The sequence below is a fragment of the Leptinotarsa decemlineata genome, unplaced genomic scaffold (genome assembly GCF_025532065.1).
Source record: "Leptinotarsa decemlineata unplaced genomic scaffold, Ldec_3_MD MMD2_tig00004307_RagTag_RagTag, whole genome shotgun sequence".
NCBI lineage: Eukaryota > Metazoa > Arthropoda > Insecta > Coleoptera > Chrysomelidae > Leptinotarsa > Leptinotarsa decemlineata.
In genome coordinates this window covers 2,857,103-2,882,622 of record NW_027412606.1, presented here as the reverse complement: position 1 = coordinate 2,882,622, position 25,520 = coordinate 2,857,103, and the positions used below count along the sequence as shown (strand labels likewise).

Genomic DNA, 25,520 nt, shown 5'->3' with positions numbered 1-25,520 from the left:
CGTTCGTTTTCGAAAAATTGATGATTTTTAAAAATATGCCGCTTTTAATCGAGATTGTTTTTCATATTTTGAGAATTAGCCCCCCCTGAGGCTATAATTTATACTAACACCGGAAGTTTTCTTGATGCGACTTCTATCTACTGAAGATGCCAACTTTGTTGGTGAAAAAATGGTCACATATATTATGTCAATTGAAGAATTAATAAACGGTTACATTATTCACCATAAGCATTTCATGCACATCATAACTGCCCTTCGCACAACGAAATTCAACTCAGTATTGAGTTGAACGCGTTGAAGAACTATCGTTCTTCAAAATCAATTCAAGCTGCACGCGTGATAAAGTAAGGTTGAACTAAGAGTTTTAGGACCCAGTGGCACCTGATAATTTCGACATTTGCGGAACTAGCCAAATGTTACACCCATGCTCAATCCTTGAAGAGTTAAGATGGAATCAAAGAATGCAACTTTGCCATGATTACCTTGGGCGACCCTGGGAATCTGGCGCCGAAGAAATATCTGTCGATGATCAGGAAAAATCTACGCTTAACTTCTATGCAGGATGTATGAACAGGAAGATGAGACTGTCAGGCATATCTGGCGATGACCAGGCAGAATCTACGCTTGACCGTAGGATTTCTGACTTGTCACTATCAACTGAAGAAACACTTTCATAATATAGGGCTAGTGAACACACCTCTATGCAGTGGGCTTACACTCACCCTTCCTACTCTACAGATACAAAGGAAAGGTTGAGAGGTTATCTGTTTCGTTTTAGGTAGTGAATCGCCTTGATGATTGAAGTCATATATTTGTTTCGTTAGCACTGGAATTGATATTTGTGAATATACTTTTTATGTGAATGAGCCGGGAAGTGTCGCTAGTAATTATTAGAAATGAGTTAATCTGGTGTTTTCTCTTTTCAATAATATACAATTAATATATACAATGGAAAGTCAGTGATTCAAAACCAATAATTCAAACAGTTTATGCTCAGTTCATTGGCAATTTGGTTTTACGTGATCACATTACGTATTACGTTTGACTTCTTCCTTTTCTTTTTCATTCAATGGCTTCAGCTGCCTATTACGATTAACTTTATATCTTAGTTCATAAACCGATTTAAATCACCATAATTCAGCTCATGAGTCAATTACAATTAAGAGTGAATTGAAAAACTTTGCTGCCAACTTTCAAGGCATATGCTAGATTAGCACCCAACAAGATTCCTCCCTTCGCAAAACTTCCGACGTAATTTACAAACTGCATTTCCTCATCCATATCAACATGGTTGCAATCTGAGAGAATTAAAAAGTAATAAAGTACGAGAAAAACTCCATTTGAACTTTCAATATTGTCGAAGTTGGAGACGAGTCGGTGGAAGAAAAGAGGAAACGAACGAAATATGATGGAAGTGGTTGAAAGTTTGCTATTAGTTCGTTCTGCATTGCATAACATTAGCTGGATGTCATCCAATATACCTCATTTCGATCAATATTATGCAAATTTCAGAATTGTCTCTATCACGAAATTGCAACGGTATCACAAACTGTTCGATGTTCAGTTTTATATTGCAAATGCAAAACTAGCGATTCACGTTGGATTTGAATCGCCGGGGATTAAATTCATTTGGAAAAAAGTTCTCAGGAAGTCCCTTCCACATAAACACAGTTCCCCAAATGAGAGTGTTTTCAAACTGTGAAGTTCGAGGTATACTGGGTTGAAATCTGAAACGACGAGCAGCCACAGTGCGTATTTTTGATATGTACCGCTCTTGATGGAATCAAATTTGTCATTCAAACACCTCCCGTATAATTATATATGAAAGAGAGATGAATCTCCAACCTTTCTTCGATGTTACATCTATCAAGGTTGCAAGTGATGTTCGCGTCTCCAATCAGGCGGATGACTTTTCTGAATGGAATCCAGCAGCTCCAGGGTATGCTTGTGAGCCAAGCTCCATACATGAGAATAATACTCCAGAGAAGGTCTGATCTGGGCTTAATAAAGCATCAAAAGTTGCTGAGGTGTGTACAGTTCTCTCGTTTGGAACAGTGTTCCAAACTTTTGAGAAGCAGCCTTCGCAACTCCAGCGATATGAAAGTGCCAAGACATATTGTTGTCCATTTCAACCCCCAACAATCTTATCGAAGCAGAAAGCGGAATTGCCTATTTTGACTTCATTATATCCACTTTGGAGACATTTATCTTTTTAGAAAAAACCGATGCTTGGGTTTTCGTGGCATGGAATTCAACCTGGTAATCCCAATTCGAAATCACATCTAGATCCTCATTGAGATATGCAACCTCTCACTGCCTATGAAGATGTGCATTCGCAGCCAAAGTCATGGAATGACGAGATAAATGTGTTGTCGTCAGCAAAGCAACATATTGGATTCTTGAATTTTTTTTCAAAAGTCGATGAATAATAAAAAGAGGGTTGAAGACAATATGGATCTCTGGGAAACATCAGCGTTGATAGCGAAAATATTCGAGAGATATCCATCGACGGTCACTTGCAGGAAACGTTTTTTCAGAAAGCTGGAGAGACATATACGAAAATAATCCGACAAGCCATAGCTTCGAATGTAGGAGCTTTGTATATAGACCATAGTTAGTCTATATACAAAGTCTAGTAGGAGTAACCGCACCACAGGCAGTCAGTGACGTCATCACACCAGTCAGGTTAGCTTCCAGTTTGTCAGACCGGGCACACAGACCACCCAGGCAAGCAGACTGCACAAAATTGTCACGTGGTGTCCTGTCAACCAGCGGTGAACCAATTAAAGTGTACCAAATTCTCACAGAGAATCCTCAAACTGTCACGCAGCTCGCCAGCTCATCAGAGCGCACGCTTTTGAGTCTCAGAACATCGTGGCGGGAGATTTGAATTTTCTGTGGACATAAATAATTTAGGCAGACAGACGTCCAAGCGTATCCCTCAACGAAACAGACTACACAGTCACGAGGCGATCTTACGTCAGCCCATATTTTCGCTCAACACATTTTTGTTTCATGACGTCATGAAAAAAGTTTTCGTTGGAGAATTGAACGCAGGTCCTTAGTGCGATAGACTTGATCGTTAGCTTCGACACCACCGTTAGATTTCGAAAGTATTTGCAAACTGTTGATAGGGATGGCTTCGGTCACTGCTTTTCGAATTTCTTTACATTTGAATTATGATTCCTGCCCGGCTGATGAAACATATTTAGTTTTGTTCGAAGTTATATTAAAAATAGAATTAGGACTGAGTCGGAAGTGGCTCATCAGGGGCGTTTGCGTTTGTGAGATAACGAATCGGGTGCGCTTGGAATGATATGAGAACAAAATTGGGTATACAGGGTGTTGTTTCAAAACGCATCAATCAAAGCGAAAAAACATGATCACTAGGAGATAATTTGAAAGATATTGGGTTATAAAATAAAAGAGAAGTGGAGGGTGTTGTAAAAAGTAAGTGTGAGAGTTAGTGGAGCAGAATGGAACCTATGTTTTCAGTCATAGACTCAGGACAGATATATTAACCTGTCTAAGCCAGCAAACCCTCATGCTACATATGGTCAAAGGCATTTGAAATATCAACCACAACAGTTCAGGTGCGTTACTCCAAATATGGGTGACATACGATAGAAGGTCGCCTGTTGATCTGAAATGATTGTAACCTCACTTCATGACCAGAATAGTATGGCAATGAAATGATACCTCACCAAAAAGATATCTTCTTATTTCTCCTTGGCTTCACAGAAAACAATCATTTTCATTCCCTACATGGGTCATGTTCATGGGAAAGCAAAAACTGAAGTACCACCTATTCATACATTACCCGAGCGAATAATGAACTTGGCTTGATCATTCCAAATGAGGCAATCAGAATCTTGCTACTGGGTCAAAACCCGTCCACCAGGAGGCAAAAAAATATTTTCATTCCTATGACTACAGGCGGTTAATCCAATGCATAGGTTTTTTTCAAAAATATTTACTTTTTCAGATACAGTAGGTTGAAATCGGGAACTGAGAAGTCCATTATGGCGTGATACGATGGTGTCTGCCTGATGAGACACTGAATATGCTTCGTGACCACATGACCTCTTCAACCAACAATTTCTGAAAAGAGAAGAAATACCTGATGAAATATAAATACTTTTTGAATTCCGCCAGCTTTTCTAGTCTCAAACCTCAAAATTACACGACTATACTATGAATCCGAAATAGTTGTCACTGAACGTCAGTCAGAAATTACTGACGTTTTTGCCTTAATCTGTGTTTTCAAGTGGCCGACGGAAATTATACCAAACAGATGAGAAAAATTGATGATAAAATATATAGAATCACAACCTTGACAACAATATTTTTATTTTGATGCAATAAGATTTCTGAGAATTCAGTGCCTACTACTATGGAATTATACTTTTTCACGCCTACAAAACGGCAGACATTCCAGCCATATATATGCAGAAGATTGTAATTCTTGGTTCGTTATGTTTTCTCAGGAAACATGATGGTCAGAGCCAATGAAAACTTAGGTCACGTTTTTGAAAAGTTTGTATTTGATAATCATCATGACTTTTCCTCTGAATGAGTTATGGCTTTGAGTTCAATGCCTGACTTGGCCTGACTGAAAATCAAAATAATCAATACCTTCGTTAAAACGTTACTCAGTACCTACTGATAGTGATAATGTAACCTAACAAATTGTAGAATTCTACATCGGCATAGAATAAAAATCGACTGAGATCACTCTTCCATACAACAAGCGACTGGTACCGCATATCAATAGAAAAGTTACCACAATCAAATTTGTATGAATGAACAATTTGGAGTGAAAACAAACGGAAGAGTTACAGAACCAAAGAATTCCACTTTCTGAATGATACAGTTAGAATATTTGATGTAACAATTTTCAGTAAAGAATGTTATAAGTAGTAGGTGTTGAAATTCTCCCCACAGATACAACTGATGATTTCAGTATCCAAACAACTAATATACTGTGGACCTGGCACGTGGAAAAGTATATCCTTCAATAATATCTCCTTTCAAATTATCAACCTCCATCTCAACATAACACGGACTGGCCTTCAGATACCATGAACTGACTTGAATTTTTTCAGTAACTTTTACTATTTTATTTTGATGCCTTCAATTAACAAACTACTCTGATTTTCATGATCTCATTTTTGTTTACTTGTTTCAGACCAATCAGAAGAGAATTCGGACAGCCCTTCCGATCTGCCTTCTGGAGGAGATGTATGGGTATTGGTAATTGAGAATGTCAAGCCCACCGATTCAGGAGTCTACGTCTGTGAGGTCAACAGCAACCCTACCGTAAGGAGCTTCCATAAATTGAGTGGTGAGCCCAAAGTTTGCAATTTCAATGTTTCTTACACCATTTGAATCGTTTTCTCGGACGTTCGTCAATATTTTAATCTGGAGTTGATGAGTAACCAGTAATCATTAGCTAATGGATCCGGAAACACCGGACAATTTGAGTAACCGATAAAAATATTCACGAAACAGTATAATAGTGAAGACTGATTGAGAACACGTCAACATTTTGTTCTACTGGTGAATGTACCTGATATGAGCATTATGAAATTGGATTCATATTTAACAGACTATTTATGATTTATTTTATCACTATTAGTTTGAAAGGTTATCATCGCGGAATTGTATATCGTTCAATCAATTTTCTTTAAATACTTTTGGAGCGAAATTCTATCGGAAATTTCTTGGTAACTTCAAGAATCTTCAGAGAATATTAGTAGTTGTTTTTGATATATTCGTCAAAAATTACATTTGTTGAATTTCGTTTTTTTGCTGTACCGCCTACATTTAGAATGATATGACATAAATGCAGAGCAATTTTATTATTATTCCATATTTTTTATAATCTGATCTGACTCAATTCCCAGTGCGACGTTCCGGTCACTATATTTCATCATCAACTTCACATATTTCAATACAAGCCTCTGACTTCCCCATGGATTTTTGTAGACACTGTAATATCGAACTCAGCTATGTATTACAATCCGGAAACGTTTCAGTAAAAATTGAGTTGATGATGAAATCTAATGAACAAAACGTCGCATTGCCAATTGGTTCGTAATATTGTAGTTCCCCGAAATAAAAAACTTTTGTCAAATTCAACTGACCGTGTAGTTCTTACCATTTCCATGATAGCAATAGTGAAATCGGCTAAAAAAACGGCCTGTATATTCTATATGAGGGTGAAAAATCACAAGCACTATCATGTGTGTGGTATTTAGTATCCACTAAAGTCATTATAATCAATATACGTCATTCCTTACTTCTCAATTTTTTAATTCCCCACCAGTGAACCTGTATTCAGAATTTGAATAAATGAGTTGAAAATTTGATTGAAACAACAGAAACTCAATATGCAATGTTATGCCACACAGTTCTGAAGAATGAACCAAATGCACATCAGATAATTACATTTCAATATATCGCAGTACTTCATTGGAATCTCTTTTGTATTTGAGTATTTCATTTCAGTATCATATAAATCCATTAATTATATTCAATTTTTTCAGTAATATCCAAGTCGATGCTACCGCTGAACCACACAATGACTGATGTAACCATCCAAACAGATGACCAAAGACAACTGAGTAGCAAAAACCATAATTACACTGACTGTTGCATAGCTAAGAATGTTTCGTCGTCCTGTATTGGATTTTGCAACATACAGAGTATTCTAGAAGGTGAGTTAACCACATGATTCCACATGATTCCAGAAATATTTTGTGAAAACATAATGAAATAAAAACCGTCGGCAACCATTCACCTGATTCTTTGATAAACTGCTTTGGCACATTAAGTCGATATAGAAATAGAATTGTAAATATTATACAGGGTGTATTTTAGTGATGTCATCAATTTCAGGTAGTGATTATTTGTCATAGTTTTTGAAAAAAAGTTCATTCGTTTCAGAGTATAAATAACTCAAAACTTTTCTCTCGGATTTTGATTAAACTAGGTGTGTTTCAGTTTAGTGGCGTCACAGAGGTGCAGAAGCCCCTCGACTCTATCGGGAAAGATATCATAACAGAGATATTCCAGCAGGAAGAACTTTCACCAGAGAACAAACTTCAAAAAAATATACCAGAATATACAATAGGATATTGACGAATTCTACAGGAAATTTCCCCTAGGCAGGCGACAGCAGGAATATTTGTTAATTGTACGTGACGGCTTCTCTTCCTTGCGAGGCTCCTGCTGTCTTCTAGCCAAAGTCTTTTCTACTATAAGACAGCAGGAGCCTCACAACCAGTGTTTGCACTCCCCTACTTCAGAGGATTATCGGAGAGTATAAGAAGAATTGATTCCAAGTACAACATCAGAACCTGCTTCAGATCCGGTAATACTAACCGTAGCAGCCTCACGAAAACCAGGCCACCAAACGCGGACTGCGATTCCAAGAATTGCATTTACCGGATACCCTGTAAGTGCGGAAAATCCTATATTGGTGAAACTAAGAGGCCATTGAATGTTCGCATTGCCGAGGACAAGAAACACACACAGGGAGGGAAAACCAGTAAATCAGAAATAGCAGACCATGTTTGGACCCATCAACACAACATCGAGTGGTCCCAAGCTGAGATCTTGCACAGAGAGGAACATTGGTTTAGGAGAAAATTCAAGGAAGCTGCATACATGTTGTCCAACAACGTATTCAGCCAAGCCAGCGTAGAAATACGCAACATATGGAAACCCATCATCAAGCGAAAAATGGCCAACTCCCGCCAAAACGGTCATCTCCCACGGAACCAGTGAAGCGGAAAATGGAAAGCGAGGATAAGTGAAAATACTCGAACGACCTCTCGGAGGAATCAGTCCAGTCATCACCCGAAGACGATTGTAGATACTAACAATCGAAACGTCGTGAACTATCGTGACTTGGAATCTCTCCACTTTTTATTTTCATTTCATTTTTTCATTTCTTCATTTTTATTTATTCAATTGTTCTATTTTTACTTGTATTTCATTTCACTATCATTTTATTTCAGATTTATTTTGGTTAATATAATTGTTATTTTCTGCTATTCATGTTCAATTCTTCTTTTTTAGTTGTTTCAGGGATTTCAAATCATTTCATATAGTAGACAATGGAAGTCCGAACTAGCGAAATGGAATTTTCCAGTTATTTTAATGAACTACCTTACTTTTTCCGGAGCTGTTATTTCGATTTAACTGAATTTTACTGTTTGATAAACATACTAGATAGTTGTATTGGAAGCTTTGGACCTCAGTTTTCACAAGAATTTCCAGTAGTTTACCCTAAACTAAAACAGGAATTATTTTATTTATATCGGAACTATATACAGAAATTTTCCATTGAATCAAGGAACTTTCGTATATACATTACAGTACTAGTTAGTACCCGAGCTTTTACAGGCATTTCCTGTAGTTACCTAGTCATCGATTGGAATTTATTGTATTTTCTATTTGATTACCTGCGTATTTTTTGACAGTGATTTCCATCTTCAGTTGATATTTTTTTCCATGGAATTTCACTGGAAGTTTCCAGTTAGTTCTACCGTGGAGCATTGTTGTACTTTAGAATACTTTCCGTCAGTATTTAAGTGCTATTTTGTTAGTTTTGTAACGCATTCTGTTTTCTGCCCAAAGAATGACTTCGCGAATGTGTTTCTTGAATTAGGGAGAATTTTCATATATTAATTATACAGTATCTAGATATAGATATATATTATATATATCTAATACATTATTTCAACGAATTGGAGAAACATTCGTTGAATATCAGTATTAAGAGACTTTATAATGAATATAAAGAAATTTTTTTCTGGATTCCGGACACATGTTACTGAATTTCATTCCGGAATAAGCGTCTATAAACGCTCTTACTGTTTGTTCTAGGGGAAGTCAACCACTGATAAAATTTACCCTTTGAGTCACAGAGAACTTCATACGACTGTGAAAAATAGGTACTTCACAGGTTTATATGGGTCGCTCTTCTTTAAAAGACTAAAATTATTTTCAGTTGCTCGCTACCTCAAGGGGTGCCGTCTAGTATATTAAGACAGACAATGTACCATACCCATTAAACAGAGGAGTATGCACTTCTAATATAGGTCGGGCATAAAAAATATGGAATTCAGAATGTTCAAGTTCAGATTTGTTTATTGGAACAGTCTATAGACTGTTCGAAACTGGACCTTTTATTGTATACATACCACAAACAACGGTTGCAGGCATTCTTACCGCGAGATTTTCTCAGAAGATTGAATTTTTGTCAACGATTCCTTCGAATAATTGTGCAAAATCAAAATTTCAATTGTGGAGTTTTATTCTAAGTTGAGGCAAGTTTTTCAATGGATGCTATCATGAACTCTCTATGCTACTGTAGAAAAAGGAGTTGAGCAGGAATTTTCGGTGAACTTCTGGGCGGGAACTTTTGGTGATCATCTCATAGGGCCGCATTTTTTTCTCCTCGACTCAGTGTTGTGACGAAAAGACAATTTATAAAAAGCACATTGCCAAAATTGTGGATGTTCCTTTGCTAGTAAAATACTTTTGGTCACCAGTGGATAGGTTTTGGGGTCCTCAACCATGGCCACCAAGGTATCCAGACTCGAACCCTCTGGAATAATCATTTTGGGGATATACTCATTAGCTTGTTTTGCGCCACCAGTTGTCGATGAAAATGACTTGAGAAATAAAATTATACCTACATAATTCTAATGTCATACGCAACACGCCAGAAATTTTCGAAAGTTTACGGCACTTGATGAGAAAAATACCTGATGCTTGTGTTTCACGCTTAAATTCGCATTTTGTGCATTTGACTTATTGATTTTTCATGAATACCTACAAATCAACTAGCAGTTTGAAGACGTCTTCCATCTACTATCCAAACAGAATTTTTGTCAACACATTTTTGAATGTCATTTGCGTAATCTCCATTTCACGCCACTGACTCTGATTCGATAAAGTTCAGCTCTATTGAATTATTATCAAACTCAGCGAAAATTGATGACATCATTTAAGATACAGCATGACTGTTGATATTCAGTCATACAACAAAGACGTACGTTTCGGCCTATTTGTCAACTTCAGGTTCAAAAATTACAAACAAAGAAATGTACAAAGGTTAACTTCACTCACAATATATGATATTCAGAATTTCTCCACTGATGAAAGTGGTGAATGACAAAATTCTGTACTTGATAAGTAGCAATTGGAATCTCTGGAATGAAATGAATCTATTGACAACCAATTTCTCTAACTTTAGCGGAATGCGTGTCAGAAAACAGCATTTTTGTTCTGGTGAGGGAAAGTGATATCAGTAGATTTATAATTTTGTAAATAATCAAAGCAATATCCATGGTTCATCTCATATTTACAAGAACTTGAGAACTTCAATTTTCACTCATCATACTTTTTGAAACACTTCATACAATTTTTCTGTTTTTCATTTCATCTTGATCGTCTCTGCATGTCCAATACAAAAATCATTGTAAATAATTTCCTTGAATTCAAGAAGTTATGATGGCGTTAGTGTATCATTATCTAACTATTTGAATATAAAATGCCAGATTATTTTTCAGGTACAACTGGTCAGGATCCTGAACAATGCGAAACTGATTTTCCAGCGATTGTGAGTTGCATGGCAGACGGAAGAAATCACGTACCTTGTTGTATTCAGGAGAGGGTCCCGGATATTTGCCAGGACGTCTGCAGAGGAGAATATACAGCGATCACCGACGACATCAGAACACACTTTTCCTGTTCATCATTCACCGAACAAACACTTGCTTGTATCGTGGAAGGAATCGGTGAGAACACCTTCACTTTCATTTAGGTCTAAAGGATATTGAGTTATGTTAGGTCAAAAGTGGGAGAGTTTGTTCGACCCACCATCGCAACATGCAAGGGTTTATTGTGGCTTACACCGGTCGGTAGCCCGTCGGTTCGACGTGGGTGATTTGTTCATTCACTCAAATCGACCGCCGTGTTAGTCAGTGGTTCAAGCCGCAGGCTGAACGATCGATTTTCACTTGCTATGGTCCAACCCGTGTTAGGAATCACACGTTAAAAGGCAAGACCTCGTTAGTCCTTGGGTCGTACAAGTTTAGACTTCTGAGGGTTTTGGTTCTGAAGGGTAGCGACAGCTACGGAAAAACATGTTCCTTTTTCAAACATCAATTCAAATTCGACCGAATAAACCCAGCTTCTTAAAGAAGCTGATTAATTTGAAAGGTGAGGGATCTTTCAGGTCAGATGGTGAGAGTGTAGCTCTACCAAACTCCGAAAACCTGATTTGGTCTACAGGGGGCAGGCACACTGTCTTCTGACAGTCCGAGTCTCTGCATATGATGGTTCAGACGACAGTGACCTGTAAGGAGGCCTGTCAGAGATCGTAGTTCATCCCTACTGTAGTCCAACTGTTTGGTTTAAAGCTTTGAATGGTATATGAACGCCTCGAAGCGCGCCAATCCTGGAAGATTTTGCCAGAAGTCCTTGTATATTCTTGCCATCCAGATGTTCGATGTTTGTATGGCAAAATCTGAAGCGAAGCCAATGACAGGTTCTGGTCCGATGAAGCTGTTTACAGCACCATCCTTCGCAAGGGAGTCAGCAGCATCATTGCCATCCAGACCAGTGTAGCCAAGAATCTAGACCAGAGACAATTTGTTAGGTCTTCCTATAGAAGAAGCGTCGTTATAGCGAGACAGACAGACGTGACGTCACGGCAGACTACCGGTTTCATGACACCAGCCAATGAGAGCATAGCGATTTGTCACATGACCAGTTGTTGTTCGGTGTACGACAGAGAATCGAGCAGCGTTATTGCGGTTTGAAAGATAAGGATTCGAGCTCGCTTGAAATGAGAACAATAATAAATGGGTATACAGGGTGTTAATGGAAAAGACATGAAATACAGAGTGTGTGCAGCGTTAAAGAAAAAACATGACGTGCAGCGTTAAAGAAAAAACATGACTATCATCGTGATATTCAGGGTGTGCAGCGTTTAAGGAACAAAACATGGCGTCCAGCGTTAAAGAAAAAGACATGACCGACTTCAAAGTATACAGGGTGTGCAACGTTAAAGGAAAAAAACATGGCGTCCAGCATAAAAAACATGACGGTAGACATTGAGAGGAATATACAGCGCTGAAAAAAACATGGCTGCCATCATGCAAGAAAAAACATTCAAGTTGGCATCATCAGGAGATGATGGAGAAAAAACATAGATGGCGCGCGCGCAGGATTCAACATGCTCGAAGGGCAGCATTATTTGTCATTGATTATTGTGTCAAATAAAACAAAGAAAAAAATAGAGATTGCGGGCAGAAGGGCACCGAGCGACATCTTCGTTAGTAATAGTCGCATCGTCACGTACAGCACGTCAAATGAAAGGGAAAGAAATGCAGAATTCATTGACAAAGAGAAAACGAAGATTTCGGCCAGAAGGACACTAAGTGATATCTTCGTTAATAATAGTCACATCCTCACGTACAGTACGTCGAAGAGGTCCTCTTTGGCAATTTGCTACCAATTTAGACATTGCTCGATAGGAGCCAAGGGCTTCCAACGCCGCTTAACTGTCCAAGAATATTTTCATTGCTACAGAATGTTAAGCATTGTCATGGATTCCATTTGGGAATTCTTTTCGAATTCCGTGCTGTAAATAAAAATTTGATGAGGAGAGTTGATAAGTAGCCGGAAGTTAATAGAAATGTTTTAGAAAGTGTATTGAAATAGTTTTATATTTCATGGTGAAGAGACAATGTGATATTTTGAATGTTTGCTCTGTTATATAACATTGAACATTGACATTTTTCATTCATCATTTATTCATCTGAACTCCTACAATCACAATCATGACGTCAAATCATCAGCTCTAATAAACTTCCTAGATCTATTTTTATTGGAGGTTTCGAACCCCGTAGTTTTAAGGTGGGCATTCGCTTGTTTGATTTTTTCACGAAAAATTGAAATATCTTGTGAACGGTTATTGTTTAAACACAGAGCATGTTTTAAAGAAATGAGTCGGAATCATCTCGGAATTTCAAAACTATCCTGAAATTCAGGGTATTTTATGTAAAAAACTAAGTTTTGGCTCATTTTCATATCTTTAGAATGAGTCATCAATGTGTGAATAATTTCTATTTGTACTTTGCAGAGCTTCTCCCAAGTCCACCTGAAATTCTCGAAGTGGAAGCTCTAACTGAGAAATCCATCAAAGTGGAATGGTCTTGGCCTGTAGCGAACACAGAAACAATTACTGAATACGATGTGAACGTAACGTCTTTGAAGAGTTTTGATGAGCGAATTTTGACACCTGAAGAAGAAACAACGAAAAATACTAACTTAGTGAGAAAAAGAGTTTTAGTGAAAGTGCCAGCCAGTCAGAATATGACTATTTTACAGGACTTGACTCCGTTTACGATGTATGAAATTTCAGGTGAGTTTGTATGTTGAATGATACTTTCCACTGATTTTCATTATTTTCAATTTTTCACAATTTTCATTATTGTTTTTTTATTCCAGTTACCGCTGTGAATCGTCATGGTACAAGTCTTCCCAGTTACACAATGCGTACTCTAACCCTCACCACCGGTCATATGAAAAACACAAGAATTGGACAAGCTCCTAACCTGCCTGACGTCAAAAGTTGTTGCACCAATAAAGGCATCGTTCACAAAACGTGCAGGAGTAAGCTCTGCGATCCAACAGTGGTGTCTTCCGTTGAAATCACAGACCTGATGATCTGTGCTCCTTGGGCAGCTGACACTTTTGGATGTCTGGCCAATGGTATAGACCACACTCCATGTTGCAAAGCGAGAGGATTGCCGGAAATATGCCAACAATTGTGCACAGGAAATGTGTCCAGCCTAGACTTCAACTACTTCAAGTGAGTTTCATACATTTTTATTTTTCCAGCTATCTATTGTGTCAATTTTTTCGCGAGGTTCTCATCTGGAATTCGTACAACCCAAAACAAGTCTTTCAAATTCTACAACGCTGTATTGAAACTATTGTCCGCGAACTTTGTTTTGACTTTTGGATTCGTAGCTATTTCGCTTCAACCACTTACAGACAGTAGGAAGAGCTGGAAAACGATCCACAAAAAATTCTATAAATCGACTGATCAAAGTTATAATGTTATTACTCAAAAACAAAATGTTAGAAAATCTAGGAACCCATGAACCAATGATAAATGAAAATTAATTACTATTTTAGTTACGAATCAGTCGTCTCATCTTCATGAGACTCTTCATTTCCAAGTTCTTCATCGGCTTCCATCTCATTCATAACTTTCAAAACAGGCTCAGTAATCTTCATTCTCAGCTTTGAAACACTCATCATCTCTGTTCTTCAACTGAGTCTTTGTTATCTATGAATTACTGATGAACATAGGCTTTGATGTCAATTGTTTTCAGAAATTGTTTCATTTGTGTATTGTGTTTGATTGAATGATTTTGCAGATATCCTTATAGAAAGTTTTCTGTGTTGGAATGACAGTCACCAATTTAAGTTTGGCCAAAAATTCAATTCATGTCTTCAATTCATGTTTCTTATGTAGAAACTAAACTTATTGACCATATTACTTATATTATTAATTTATCTATTTCTACTTGTACCTTCCATACGGCTTGGAAGCGAGCTAACGTGATTCCCACACCAAAGCGTATTAATCCCACTGAATTCTGTTACCTCAGGCCAATAAACACACTCCCGATTCTATCTAAGGTGTTTGAGCTAATGTTGAAAGATCAAATATGTCATTTTGTTGAAACAAATAATATTATAACTTCGGTTTAATCTGGTTTTCGAAAATCTCATAGCACCACTACAGCTGTACTAAATATCACCGATGACATTCTCACTTCAATTGATAAAGGCCAACTAGTTTACCTGATTCTACTAGACTGAAGTAAGGCGTTCGATACTATTGATCGTAATGTTTTGTGTGATAAACTTCTATACTACGGTTTTTCTCAGGAAGCTTGTGGGCTTATTCGCAACTATTTATCGCAACGATGTCAGTCGGTAGTGGCAGGTTCATTAAAGTCAGATGCCCAAATAGTGAATTACGGAGTGCCTCAAAGATCAATCTTAAGACCTATTCTTTTTTCCATCTATATCTCGGATTTTCATGAGTGTCTGAAGTTTTGTACTATCCACCACTATGCTGATGATACTCAATTATACCTAGACTTCACGAGCAATTCAATCCTTTCAGCAACTTCTCAAATTGAAGAAGACTTGACATCTTTATACAATATCTCAACCGCACTTAATCTCACACTTGCTTCTCGGAACGAAATCAAAACGTGAACAGCTAACACAAAATTTTCAAATCAGGTTAGCAGGTATGCCGTTAACCTTTTTAAGTGAAATCAAAAACCTAGGTACTAGGTTTGATGTTGACCTAAGATTTCAAAATTCCCGTTCACTTTTTCATCATGTAATACGTAAATTTGAACATATTAGTATGAAGTTTAAAGAAACAGGATGGCTCAAATTAGATAACTGTCGAAAACGCCATTCACTTACCTTGACACACAAAGTTATAACGTCTGGCAAACCTACGTATCTCCTCAATAAACCTACCATGTTCAAAAACCTCAATAGAGTGAACACAAGGAAAAATAATATGCTACTTATTCCCAAACACTCGACTGCACTGTACCAACGTTCTTTTTCATATTCTGCAACTAAATTCTATAACACTCTTCCCAAGGAGTTTTGGAACTTCTCTTTATACAATTTCAAGAAGAAATTGAAAATCTTACTTCAGTCAATATAGAGTTGCTTTTAAGACTGACCTGTATATGATTATTGTTTACGCTAGGGTTATAAATGAAGTGTTTACTAAGGTGAAAATATTTTACAAGAATTTAGGCACATATTTATATTTATATTCAGAATTGAATTTTATTTAATTTGTACTTTTATATTTTATACTCACACGAGTATAAATTGTTCTGGAAATAAGTATTTTTGATTTTAAATAAGTTAATAGGTACTCAAATTTTACTTTAATTTATTTTTCTATGATTCACTCATATTTTTATAGTCTTCTATGATTCACGTATATATATATTTTTTTTGCTAGGTTAAGTTGAACAGCAGCCTAGGCTGATACTTCACCTTTTCATTGACCCTTAATTATTGTTCTAAATTTTTGTATTTCATCTTTTATATTATGTCGATGAATAAAGACGATTATTATCATTATTATTATTATCATTATATTGAATTATTAGTATTGTATCTCTCGTTTTTAAAAGATTATAACACTGTTTGATGCCTATGTGAGGTCTAAACTAGAATATGGCGTGTTAATATGGTATCCAATTTACAACTGCCACATACATCATATTGATGCTGTTCAAAAAAATTCTTTAAAATATCTGTCTTTCAAGGTCACAGGAATATATCCTCAGAGGGAACCGAATATTCTATCCTTCTGAATCAATTTAATGTAATATCTCTGAATACACGACGACTTTTTGTCACAATCTCCTTTCTTCACAAACTGCTAAACAATAAGATCTTATGTGCCCCTCTTTTACAAATGATCAACTTTCGCACCCCACGCCTTAATTCCAGATACAATACGACATTTTACTGTGATCTTGTCAGAACAAATAACAGTTTGAAAGCACCAGTGTCAATACTTTGTAACAACTATAATTCAATATGTATTTGATATGTGCGATATCGATCACAGTTCTTAAAGTTTTATTTTGAAATGTATTCTCACTAGAACCTTTCAGCTGTGAGCACTTTTTCTTTTCGCTCCTTGTGATATATTTCTATTTCTACTTATTTTTCTTTAAGTTGTAGCAATCTTTTTTTTAACTAATTATACTGTTTTGCATACATTTTCATCAACACCGTTGTACATTTCCTGTAATTGGGTGAATGCCTGTTGGAAATAAAGTGCTATCAATCAATCGATCAATTAATCAATCAAAGAGTAATTCTAGTTTTGTCTTATCATGAGAAATATATCAATGAATATTGACAGATAAACCGAAAACTTTTCTTCAATCACGAATAGGATGTGAATAGAAAATAAGGTCAGTAAATCCTTTGATGACAAACCATATATATTTATGACCGGTCCGAAAACTGAACCCAGTTATAATGAAATAAGTTTAAATGAGCCGTCTTGAATATTCAAAGAGAGTGCTTGGAAAACAGTTTGTAAGAGAAAATTATGCAGTTCTCTTGGAACAGTTTGAGGTAGTGGTATACATAGTAATATAATTTATTCATTTTCTCTGAATTTTCAATGAGCGCCTTTGAGATGTTAACTGCCTAGGCATTTTATGCATGGAACTGCTTTACGGGTATTAACAAAATTCAGCTTTTCCCAACTCTTTCTTTGGAAAGGACAATGTAATGGCAAACATGTAAAAGAACTACTTCAGCGAATATTATTTTGATGCAAAACAGTACCTCGTTTATCGTTTCCATGAGAGAAACGAATTCAAAGTTTCTACAGAAATGTTTTTCAATTTGTTGATTTCGACCCCCCAAGTAGGGTTCGAAAGATCGCACATGAAAGAAACATTCGAGTGTTTATAGGACTACACTGCAAAACAGCGCAATATCTTTTCATGGATGTTCGTCATCCAAGAAAATGTTGATTCGCATGAATGGAAAGTTGCAAATCACACCGGATATTTTGATGTGTCTGGTCGGCTCCTTATCCAAAGACATCAATATTATAGATGATGAAGTCTATTTGGATCAGACAATTGTTTGGACGTAACCAAGGAAGGAAATGTTTTCTGTCATTTCGACAACATGAGGAGTTTCCATTATGCCTTTTCAAAACAAAATTATTTTGGTTCAAAGCTTCTGAGTGAAAGGAGCGGAAGCAAAAAAAAATATGATACTGAAAGAGATCATTGTTGAGAAGACGGATAGATCATGGGACAGATAAAATTATGGCATATGTACACTCTACAAATGAACGCTTTCAATAAAGTTGGCCGAGTCACAAAGTTTCTATAATGTTTATCATTTCAACAACTCAAGTTTTTGTTTTGTCTGAATTAAAAAAAAAATATATATATTTTCTAGGAAATAATGTTCACTTCGACTCTGGACATGAAGCTGAAACTGATTTCTCAGCTCAGGATAAAAGAAATTACGTATTTTTAAGGGGTACCAAGTGACCCTCGTTTTTCTTTATTTGTGTATCACATTGGAAATTTAAGGTATCTTTGAAATAATAACAGAAACATAGCTGCAAGAGTTCTGGCTCATTCCTTATGGAAAAACACGTGCAAATTTGCGAAGGTCCATTTTGGCGTTTTTTGGACCTTAGGCCCACTTCACACCGAAGGGGCAAAGGTCAGCATTTGTCTCTGCCAGACGTCCATTATGTGTGAACTGAGCTTCAGCGTTCAAAGTTCACTTCAGACCACCTCCACTTCTCCACTTTTACCGTCATACAGTCAACCAATCAGCTACCGCGCGTACAGCGGGAAATTCAAATCAGTAGATGTACAACACCGATTCTGGCACACTTCAAGGTCGTGCGTAGCTGGTAAGTATTTCAGAGAGAAACTTTAGTGAGTGGAAGAGAGAAACGTGTGACGTCATCGACACACGACCTTGAAGTGTAGAGGAGGTCTGAAGTGGGCTTTGAAGGCTAAGTTTCAGCTTACACGCAATGGACGTCTGGCAGAGACGAGGCACTGACCTTTGCCCCTTCCGTGTGAAGTGGGCCTGAGGTCCAAAAAGGTCCAGAATTAAGCTCCATGAGAAAATACATGGGATTTTGCGCTGGAATTCCTGTTGCTATATTTCTAATAACATCTATACATTTCTAATTGATGAGTGCTATCAGACGATTCACAATGATATCCTTGACTTTTATGAAGATGTGGCCATTTAGAAAAATGAATCGGGAGATATTTTACAAGAATTGTAACTAGTTTTCCATACACCTTCCAGATAACGGTATCGACTTGCGACAGATAATTGTACGGGATTGCTGACTTTGGGCATTTTGAATAGTGTACGGAACTATGTCGAGAGTAGACTGTATTATTGAATGGAACTAGGTGGGGGTCATTTTGAACAATTTATCTGTTGATTTTGTTGCCATTGATATTATTCTTCTAAAGAAATGAACTTTAAACGTTCAAGCCAGTCTCGATATACCTACACAGTACGTTGAATGGACTGACGCCTATCAGAAAACAACTACTTCCCTGGCTTATACCACTAAGGGCGTTGGATTATATCCGACAGGCGTCAGTGCAGGAATTTTCAAAGAATATTTCATCTTCCGAAGTTGGAGCGAACATCACAAAATGTCACCTCATCTAGTGGACGAGGAACTCACCAACTGCATATCTTTAATTTGCCCTATTCCTCTCAATAACGTTTAAAGGTAATTTCTTTACATTTGTTTATTGCCAGTCTTCAATCATAGCCCACTGACTAATAAGAAAGTTTTTCTTCCTTATTCAGAGAAATCGGGCAAATTACGGATATGCAGAAGAAACGGCGAACACGAACTATCTCATCTCACCTACGAATTGGAGACACATTTCTCACACACACTTTTCTACTCTCAGGGAAACAAGTTTCAACGTGTTATATATGTGATTCTGAATTGATTATCCCATATTTTTCAACCGATTGCCCACTATACTCAAACGAGGAATGCCAAACTATATTACGCTAGTTGCACACACACCGAATTTGGACGGCCGACTTTCCAATAGTGAGCCACATGTGGGAACGGGACCTTGCACACACGCCGACCGGTGATCGTCGCCGGTAAAATACCGGTGAGCAGCCGTCCTCTGCCACTGTATCGCCGGCAGTACCGGAAAGTAGTGGCGTACATGACTAAATACCCTCTTGCATACTCACCGGTTTGTTACCGACCATTCCAGTCTCGAATGCTCGGTGAAATTGTAGTTACTACGCATCAACTTCGTTTTGGTAGTGCGTGCTAATTACAACAACAAAGCAACTGATTGTTTGACCGATAAAAATCCGGTGAGTATGCAAGCACCCGCTACCAATAAAACGCTAGTTGCACTAGTGTAACGCTAGTTGCACACACACCGATTTTGGACGGCCAAACAATCAGTTGCTTTGTTGTCGTAATCAGCACGCACTACCAAAACGAAGTTAATGCGTAGTAACTACAATTTCACCAAGCATTCGAGACTGGAATGGTCGGTAACAAACCGGTGAGTATTCAAGAGTGTATTTAGTCATGTACGCCACTACTTCCCGGTACTGCCGGCGATACAGTGGCAGTGGACGGCTGCCCACCGGTATTTTACCGGCGACGATCACCGGTCGGCGTGTGTGCAAGGTCCCGTTCCCACATGTAATAATGATACATATTTGTAAATGACATTCAGCTAATAACCCTCTGTGGTTGGAGCTAAAAAAAAATAAAAAAAAAAACAACTGAATGTTGAAAAGGTCCAAAGTAACTCGGTTTGAAAAATGTGTTTCCCTATTCATAAAGTCCTTCTGTGATTTGTTTCTAGGTGTCTTCGATACATGGGAGAATACAACAACTGTCTTCTTCAAGGCTACGGTGTTCTACCCAGTGCTCCAACTGGTCTTTACGTCACCAACATAGAAACTGAATTCGCAGTTCTCCATTGGTCTTTACCGAAAACACTGGGAGATACCGTACTATACTACAATCTTCATCAGAGGCTGGTTGATGACGACACTGAGGATTACAAAACTATACAGAAAGTTCAAAGTCCCCATATTTTGGGGGGCCTCGAAAGTGAAACAGATTACGAGATTTATGTAGAAGCCGTGAATGTGCACGGTATCGGTATGCCCAGCAGCAGGTTAACTTTTAGGACTGAAAGTAAGGTAAGTTCCCAAATGGAAATTTCATGAATGATGTAACTAAAAAATATGGAAGCGGATTGTTCTGGTATCTGTAGAGTAGGCACTTATGCCACATGTGACACATTGAACATCCTCCCGATGAGTTTTCCTCCTAGGTCATCGTCCATCCTGCCCTTTCTAGAAAAGTGAACAGGTCACTAGGAGACATTTCATTCATATTGGCAGGTGTAAGCCAAGACTGGCCGAACACACACTCTCTCCTGAAACCTTGAGTTGTTTCACGATGGGCTTCCGCGAAGGTTTTGGAAGGTACAGCAATATTACTGTCATTGCGCGGCTTTTTCAACCTTCTTGGGATTCCCTCAGTGGAGGTGCACAAGTGAGGGAGCTTTCCTGCAGGAGCAACCGGTTCTTTGCCTTTACTAAAGGCGGAGCTCTTGGCACCCGCAGCAGAAAGTGCCCTTGCCGTTGGAGGTGATATGCTATGCCTCATTCCAAGCGGTAGATTGGGGTGGACATTTCTGTTCATTCCCAGTCATCGCCTGAGATTGAGGTGAGCACTTTTGTCCAGCCTCGGGATTAGTTTTTCTTTTTGTTTTTTCTGTTGTTTCATTCATGTGTGTTCCCAAGTGTAGCAAGGGAAGAGTTGGTCACCTCTGGCAGAGCCCCACATTATCCTTTCCGAGTATGTGTGCATATAATAATTTTTGTATCTTTCTTTTGTCTACTTCACTATCAAGTGGTTCAAGAATAATTGTTTAGTATCTAAAACTTTTGCTACTTGATAAATTTCATCACTGGAATATAATCAATCTTCATCCTTAGTATCCATTTCTGGAGTACATCGAGTCCGTTCATTTTATTATTGTAGGCACCTCCCCAAGCTATTATTTCGTAACTCAATTGTGATTCCACCAGTGCGAAGTATAAAATTCTCAAGTATTTTATTTCAAGAAATTTCATATGTTCGAACTTTGCTAGGAGGCTTCTCAATTTGAAAATGATTTTTTTTATGTGCGTGTCCCATTTCATGTGGCTATCTTAGTAGACTCCCAAATATTTTATTTTTTGATTATGGGTATAGTTAAGGTGTTATTATTGTCGGTAATTGATAGATGTGAAATATCCGCACATTGGTTTTGATGATTGAAAACCGAAAACATTTACATTTTTTCCTATCAGAATTAATCGTGTATAATTTGGAGTATTTTGAGAAAATCTTTCTTGGCTCTGCAAAACAACTGTTGCCAATTTTCACTAGAATAGAAAATTGCGTTGTCATCTGCGAAGCTGATCATGTTGCCTCCTGTATCAACATTTTGTAAATCATTTAGGTATATGATGAATAAAATGGGGCCCAATACTTTACCTTATGGGACTTCTACAGTTTCAAAGTTTCTGACTCTGGCGTCAATTTTTAGGTATTGTTTTCTTCTTTCTGGATACCATTTCATCAATTTATATAAATTGTCTCTCTACTACGTATTTATTTTCATAATTGTTATTTCTTGATATTATATCATCTTTGATTTCTACTATAAACTTGTATGTTTCTTGGGATTAATGGAAATATCAGTATCAGCATAAAAACAGCGAGCTTATCTCAAAGCAACACTGATAATGAATTCAACTTCAGTGAGAAAAATGAGCTTTTGGAAATAAAACTCCTATTTTTCTTGTCAGGAAAAAATATATGATTTTATCAACCACCATTTATATACCAAATTTTTTTGGAGTTTTGAAGATATGGTTTTGGAGACAACAGTCATATTTGGAATAGTTCATATTTTTCTGATTTGTACAATTTGTAAGAACGTCATCTAACTCGGACGTTGGCGAGATAAATAATTTATCTCGCCAACGTCTTCTCAATTATTGAGGAGTACCTCAAGGCTCTGTATTAGGTCGTTTACTGTTTCTGTTAGATTTTAATGATTTTACCAACATATCGATTACAGAAAGCTTCACCTTATTTGCTGACGACACTACATTATTGGGGCATGGCAAGGACAAGAACAAATTCTATAACAAAATGTGTCAAGATATGAGAAAAGTGAAGAATTGGTTTGACTCGAATCTTTTATCATTGAACACAATAAAAGATAACTCCACTTTGAAATTTTTGGGAATGTATGAAAATTTAAAATTCTCTCAGCATATTGCACACATCAACAAAAATTGGCATCAGGATGTTTCGCACTGAGAAATATCTCAAAGGAACTTGGGTTTGCTGCCGGAAAGAAGTGTACTATGCCTTAATAGACTCTTATCTAAGGTACGGTGGTAAACCCTTTTGGGGTGTTTGCAGTAAACAACTTTTGCAGTCGGTGTTTCTCTTGCAGAAAATAGCTATTAGGTACTAATGTAAAGCGAAAAGGCGGGATTCATGTAAACACCTTTTTCGAGAACATAGAATCCTCAGGATTATTTCAATATTCATATTGGAAACCGTATGGATTATACATGAGAATAGGGAGAACTATGAATCTACAACTACAGTGACATACCACACAAGGCAGTCAAATGAACCGAATCTACCAATTCCAAAAACATGTTTGGTTCAAAACATGTTGATATATAATGGAATCAGGATATACAATAAACTTATCAATGAAATCAAAGAGACTCCTTTTATCATATTCAGAAATGAACGTACAAAACTATCAAGTTAAAAAGCCTATTATGACCTACAAGAATATTTTGACGATGCCTTGTAATTTAGAATGTGTGGAAATTGCGATTGTACTGTGTGTGAAAGTCATATTTTAATCGTTGTCCTAGTTCTCATATAACCCTTGCATATGTATGTATATATAGTTCATATTTTATTTCAATCATTTACATTTTATACATTTATACTGCACATCTTATACTTCATGTTTATATTAATATTCATTTATGACATTGTGTTTGTATCAAGAATTCTATTTTCGAACAATAAACATATTATAAATCAAACAATCGAACAAAATGTTCAAACAGTGTAGAAAAATTTCATGTGAAAACATTTATTTTCAAAAATATATATCTATCTAATATATCAACTTTTATAACTGTGATTTTTATAACTGTTATTTCTGCATAACATATTTTCATCATTCCTGAATAACATATTTTCATTATTCCTATGAAAGTGTTAGTTTCTTGGGGTTAATGAAGTTATTATCATTATTAAAATACAGCCAGCCATCTATAGAGAGCTATACCGATGGTGGATACAACTTCTGTGAAAAAAAATAAATTTTGGAAATCAGAATTTTCTTATTAATTTTTTTTATCGAATTTTTGCCAGTAGGCATTCATTCTTGATATGGGAAAATAGTTGATCGTATCAAGAATTCAAAAACTTTACGTCTCAGTCTTCTCTGATAAGACAAAATTTAAATTAATTATTAGAGTTTATTGTATGATTTTCACTACAAAAATTTTACAGAAACCGCGACACGTGTTTCGCTATAAAATAGCTATCTCAAGCATAAATTAACAGTTTTAACCCCGTTATAGTGAAAATCATACAATAAACTGTGGTAATTAGTATTAATATGGATTTTCATCGAGTATCGACCATTTTTGTTCAATTAAGACAAAAAACATTTTGGATTGGTGTCTGTAGAACAGGATGTTGGAACAATGTAGATAAATTCCATGCAAAATATTTGATTTTGAAAACGAAGAACGACTCCGTCCGAGAATTCCCAAACATATTCCTCTTACAAAGACACTGATTAATTTTCATCGAAAATTTTGGCACTATATGTTTTGTTTACAGATAATTGAGGAAAAAATTGAGGAAGCCCTCGTTTACAACACCACCGCTTGCTGCGAAAAAGCCCAACTCAACACACTGTGTATGCCTCTCTGCTCTGAGGGTGTAAAAATGTCAGATATCAAGGCATTGGCGAGCGTCTGCAGCGGAGAATTCCACAAATTGCTCAAATGCGAAGTAGGGGGTAGGAACCATGCCCCGTGTTGCAGTCGTCGTGGGGTACCTGATAGTTGTTTACCAATTTGCAAAGGAGTACTGTTGTTTTCGTCTACTTGTTACCCATATATAGGAAATATGGCACTATGTTTCGACGAAGGTAAGTTTTTTAAACCTAATGATACCGAAATCCACACTTCAAAGAAAGTTAAACTCTTACCATTATAGAAAAAGATATGAAAAATTGATTTTTGGATAGGAAGGGTTTTGTAAAATGTAATAAAATGAAGAACTAGAAAGCCAAAAATTTCATTTCTGAAAAGTCAATCTTTCCTAAAAATATTTCCATTCAATTAAAAACGAAATTGATTATGAAAATGCATAAAGTCACTACAGGCATACATACAGTTTGTTCGATTTCAAACCGCAACACTTTTGAAACCCATTTTGAAACCCGATTCTGAAAAATGAAAATTTCAAATTATGGTACTCGACGAGGTCAATCCAAATATATTGATATAAATAGATTTTTCCTCTTTTCAAAGTCAACTATGACCTGCTCAATGGGTCGAAATTTCGAGAAGGGTCATTGACCATTTTTTTATCAGAAAAGTGGATATTCCATTCGATTTGAGTATATCTCAAACCCCTATGTACCAAGTTTCATCCCAATGTCTCATACAGGGCGTTAATTATATGATGACACATTCCCAAATTCATGATTTTTTGTACTGACCCTGTATAA

At 36.8% G+C, this 25,520-nt stretch overlaps 1 protein-coding gene across 4 annotated transcripts in view; it reads left to right on the top strand.

The window, feature by feature from the left end:
* LOC111507244 (Ig-like and fibronectin type-III domain-containing protein 2) overlaps positions 1 to 25,520 on the top strand; it is a 507,957-nt gene that overhangs the window by 459,619 nt on the left and 22,818 nt on the right. For 3 of the 4 annotated variants that reach the window (XM_074178771.1, XM_074178769.1, XM_074178770.1), the window contains 7 exons: positions 5,189 to 5,344; positions 6,549 to 6,719; positions 10,575 to 10,814; positions 13,166 to 13,447; positions 13,534 to 13,897; positions 20,532 to 20,874; positions 24,623 to 24,935. In XM_074178771.1, coding sequence (XP_074034872.1) covers positions 5,189 to 5,344; positions 6,549 to 6,719; positions 10,575 to 10,814; positions 13,166 to 13,447; positions 13,534 to 13,897; positions 20,532 to 20,874; positions 24,623 to 24,935 — 1,869 coding nt within the window. The remainder of the gene's footprint in view (positions 1 to 5,188; positions 5,345 to 6,548; positions 6,720 to 10,574; positions 10,815 to 13,165; positions 13,448 to 13,533; positions 13,898 to 20,531; positions 20,875 to 24,622; positions 24,936 to 25,520) is intronic. The other variant, XM_074178772.1, reaches the window with a different exon arrangement.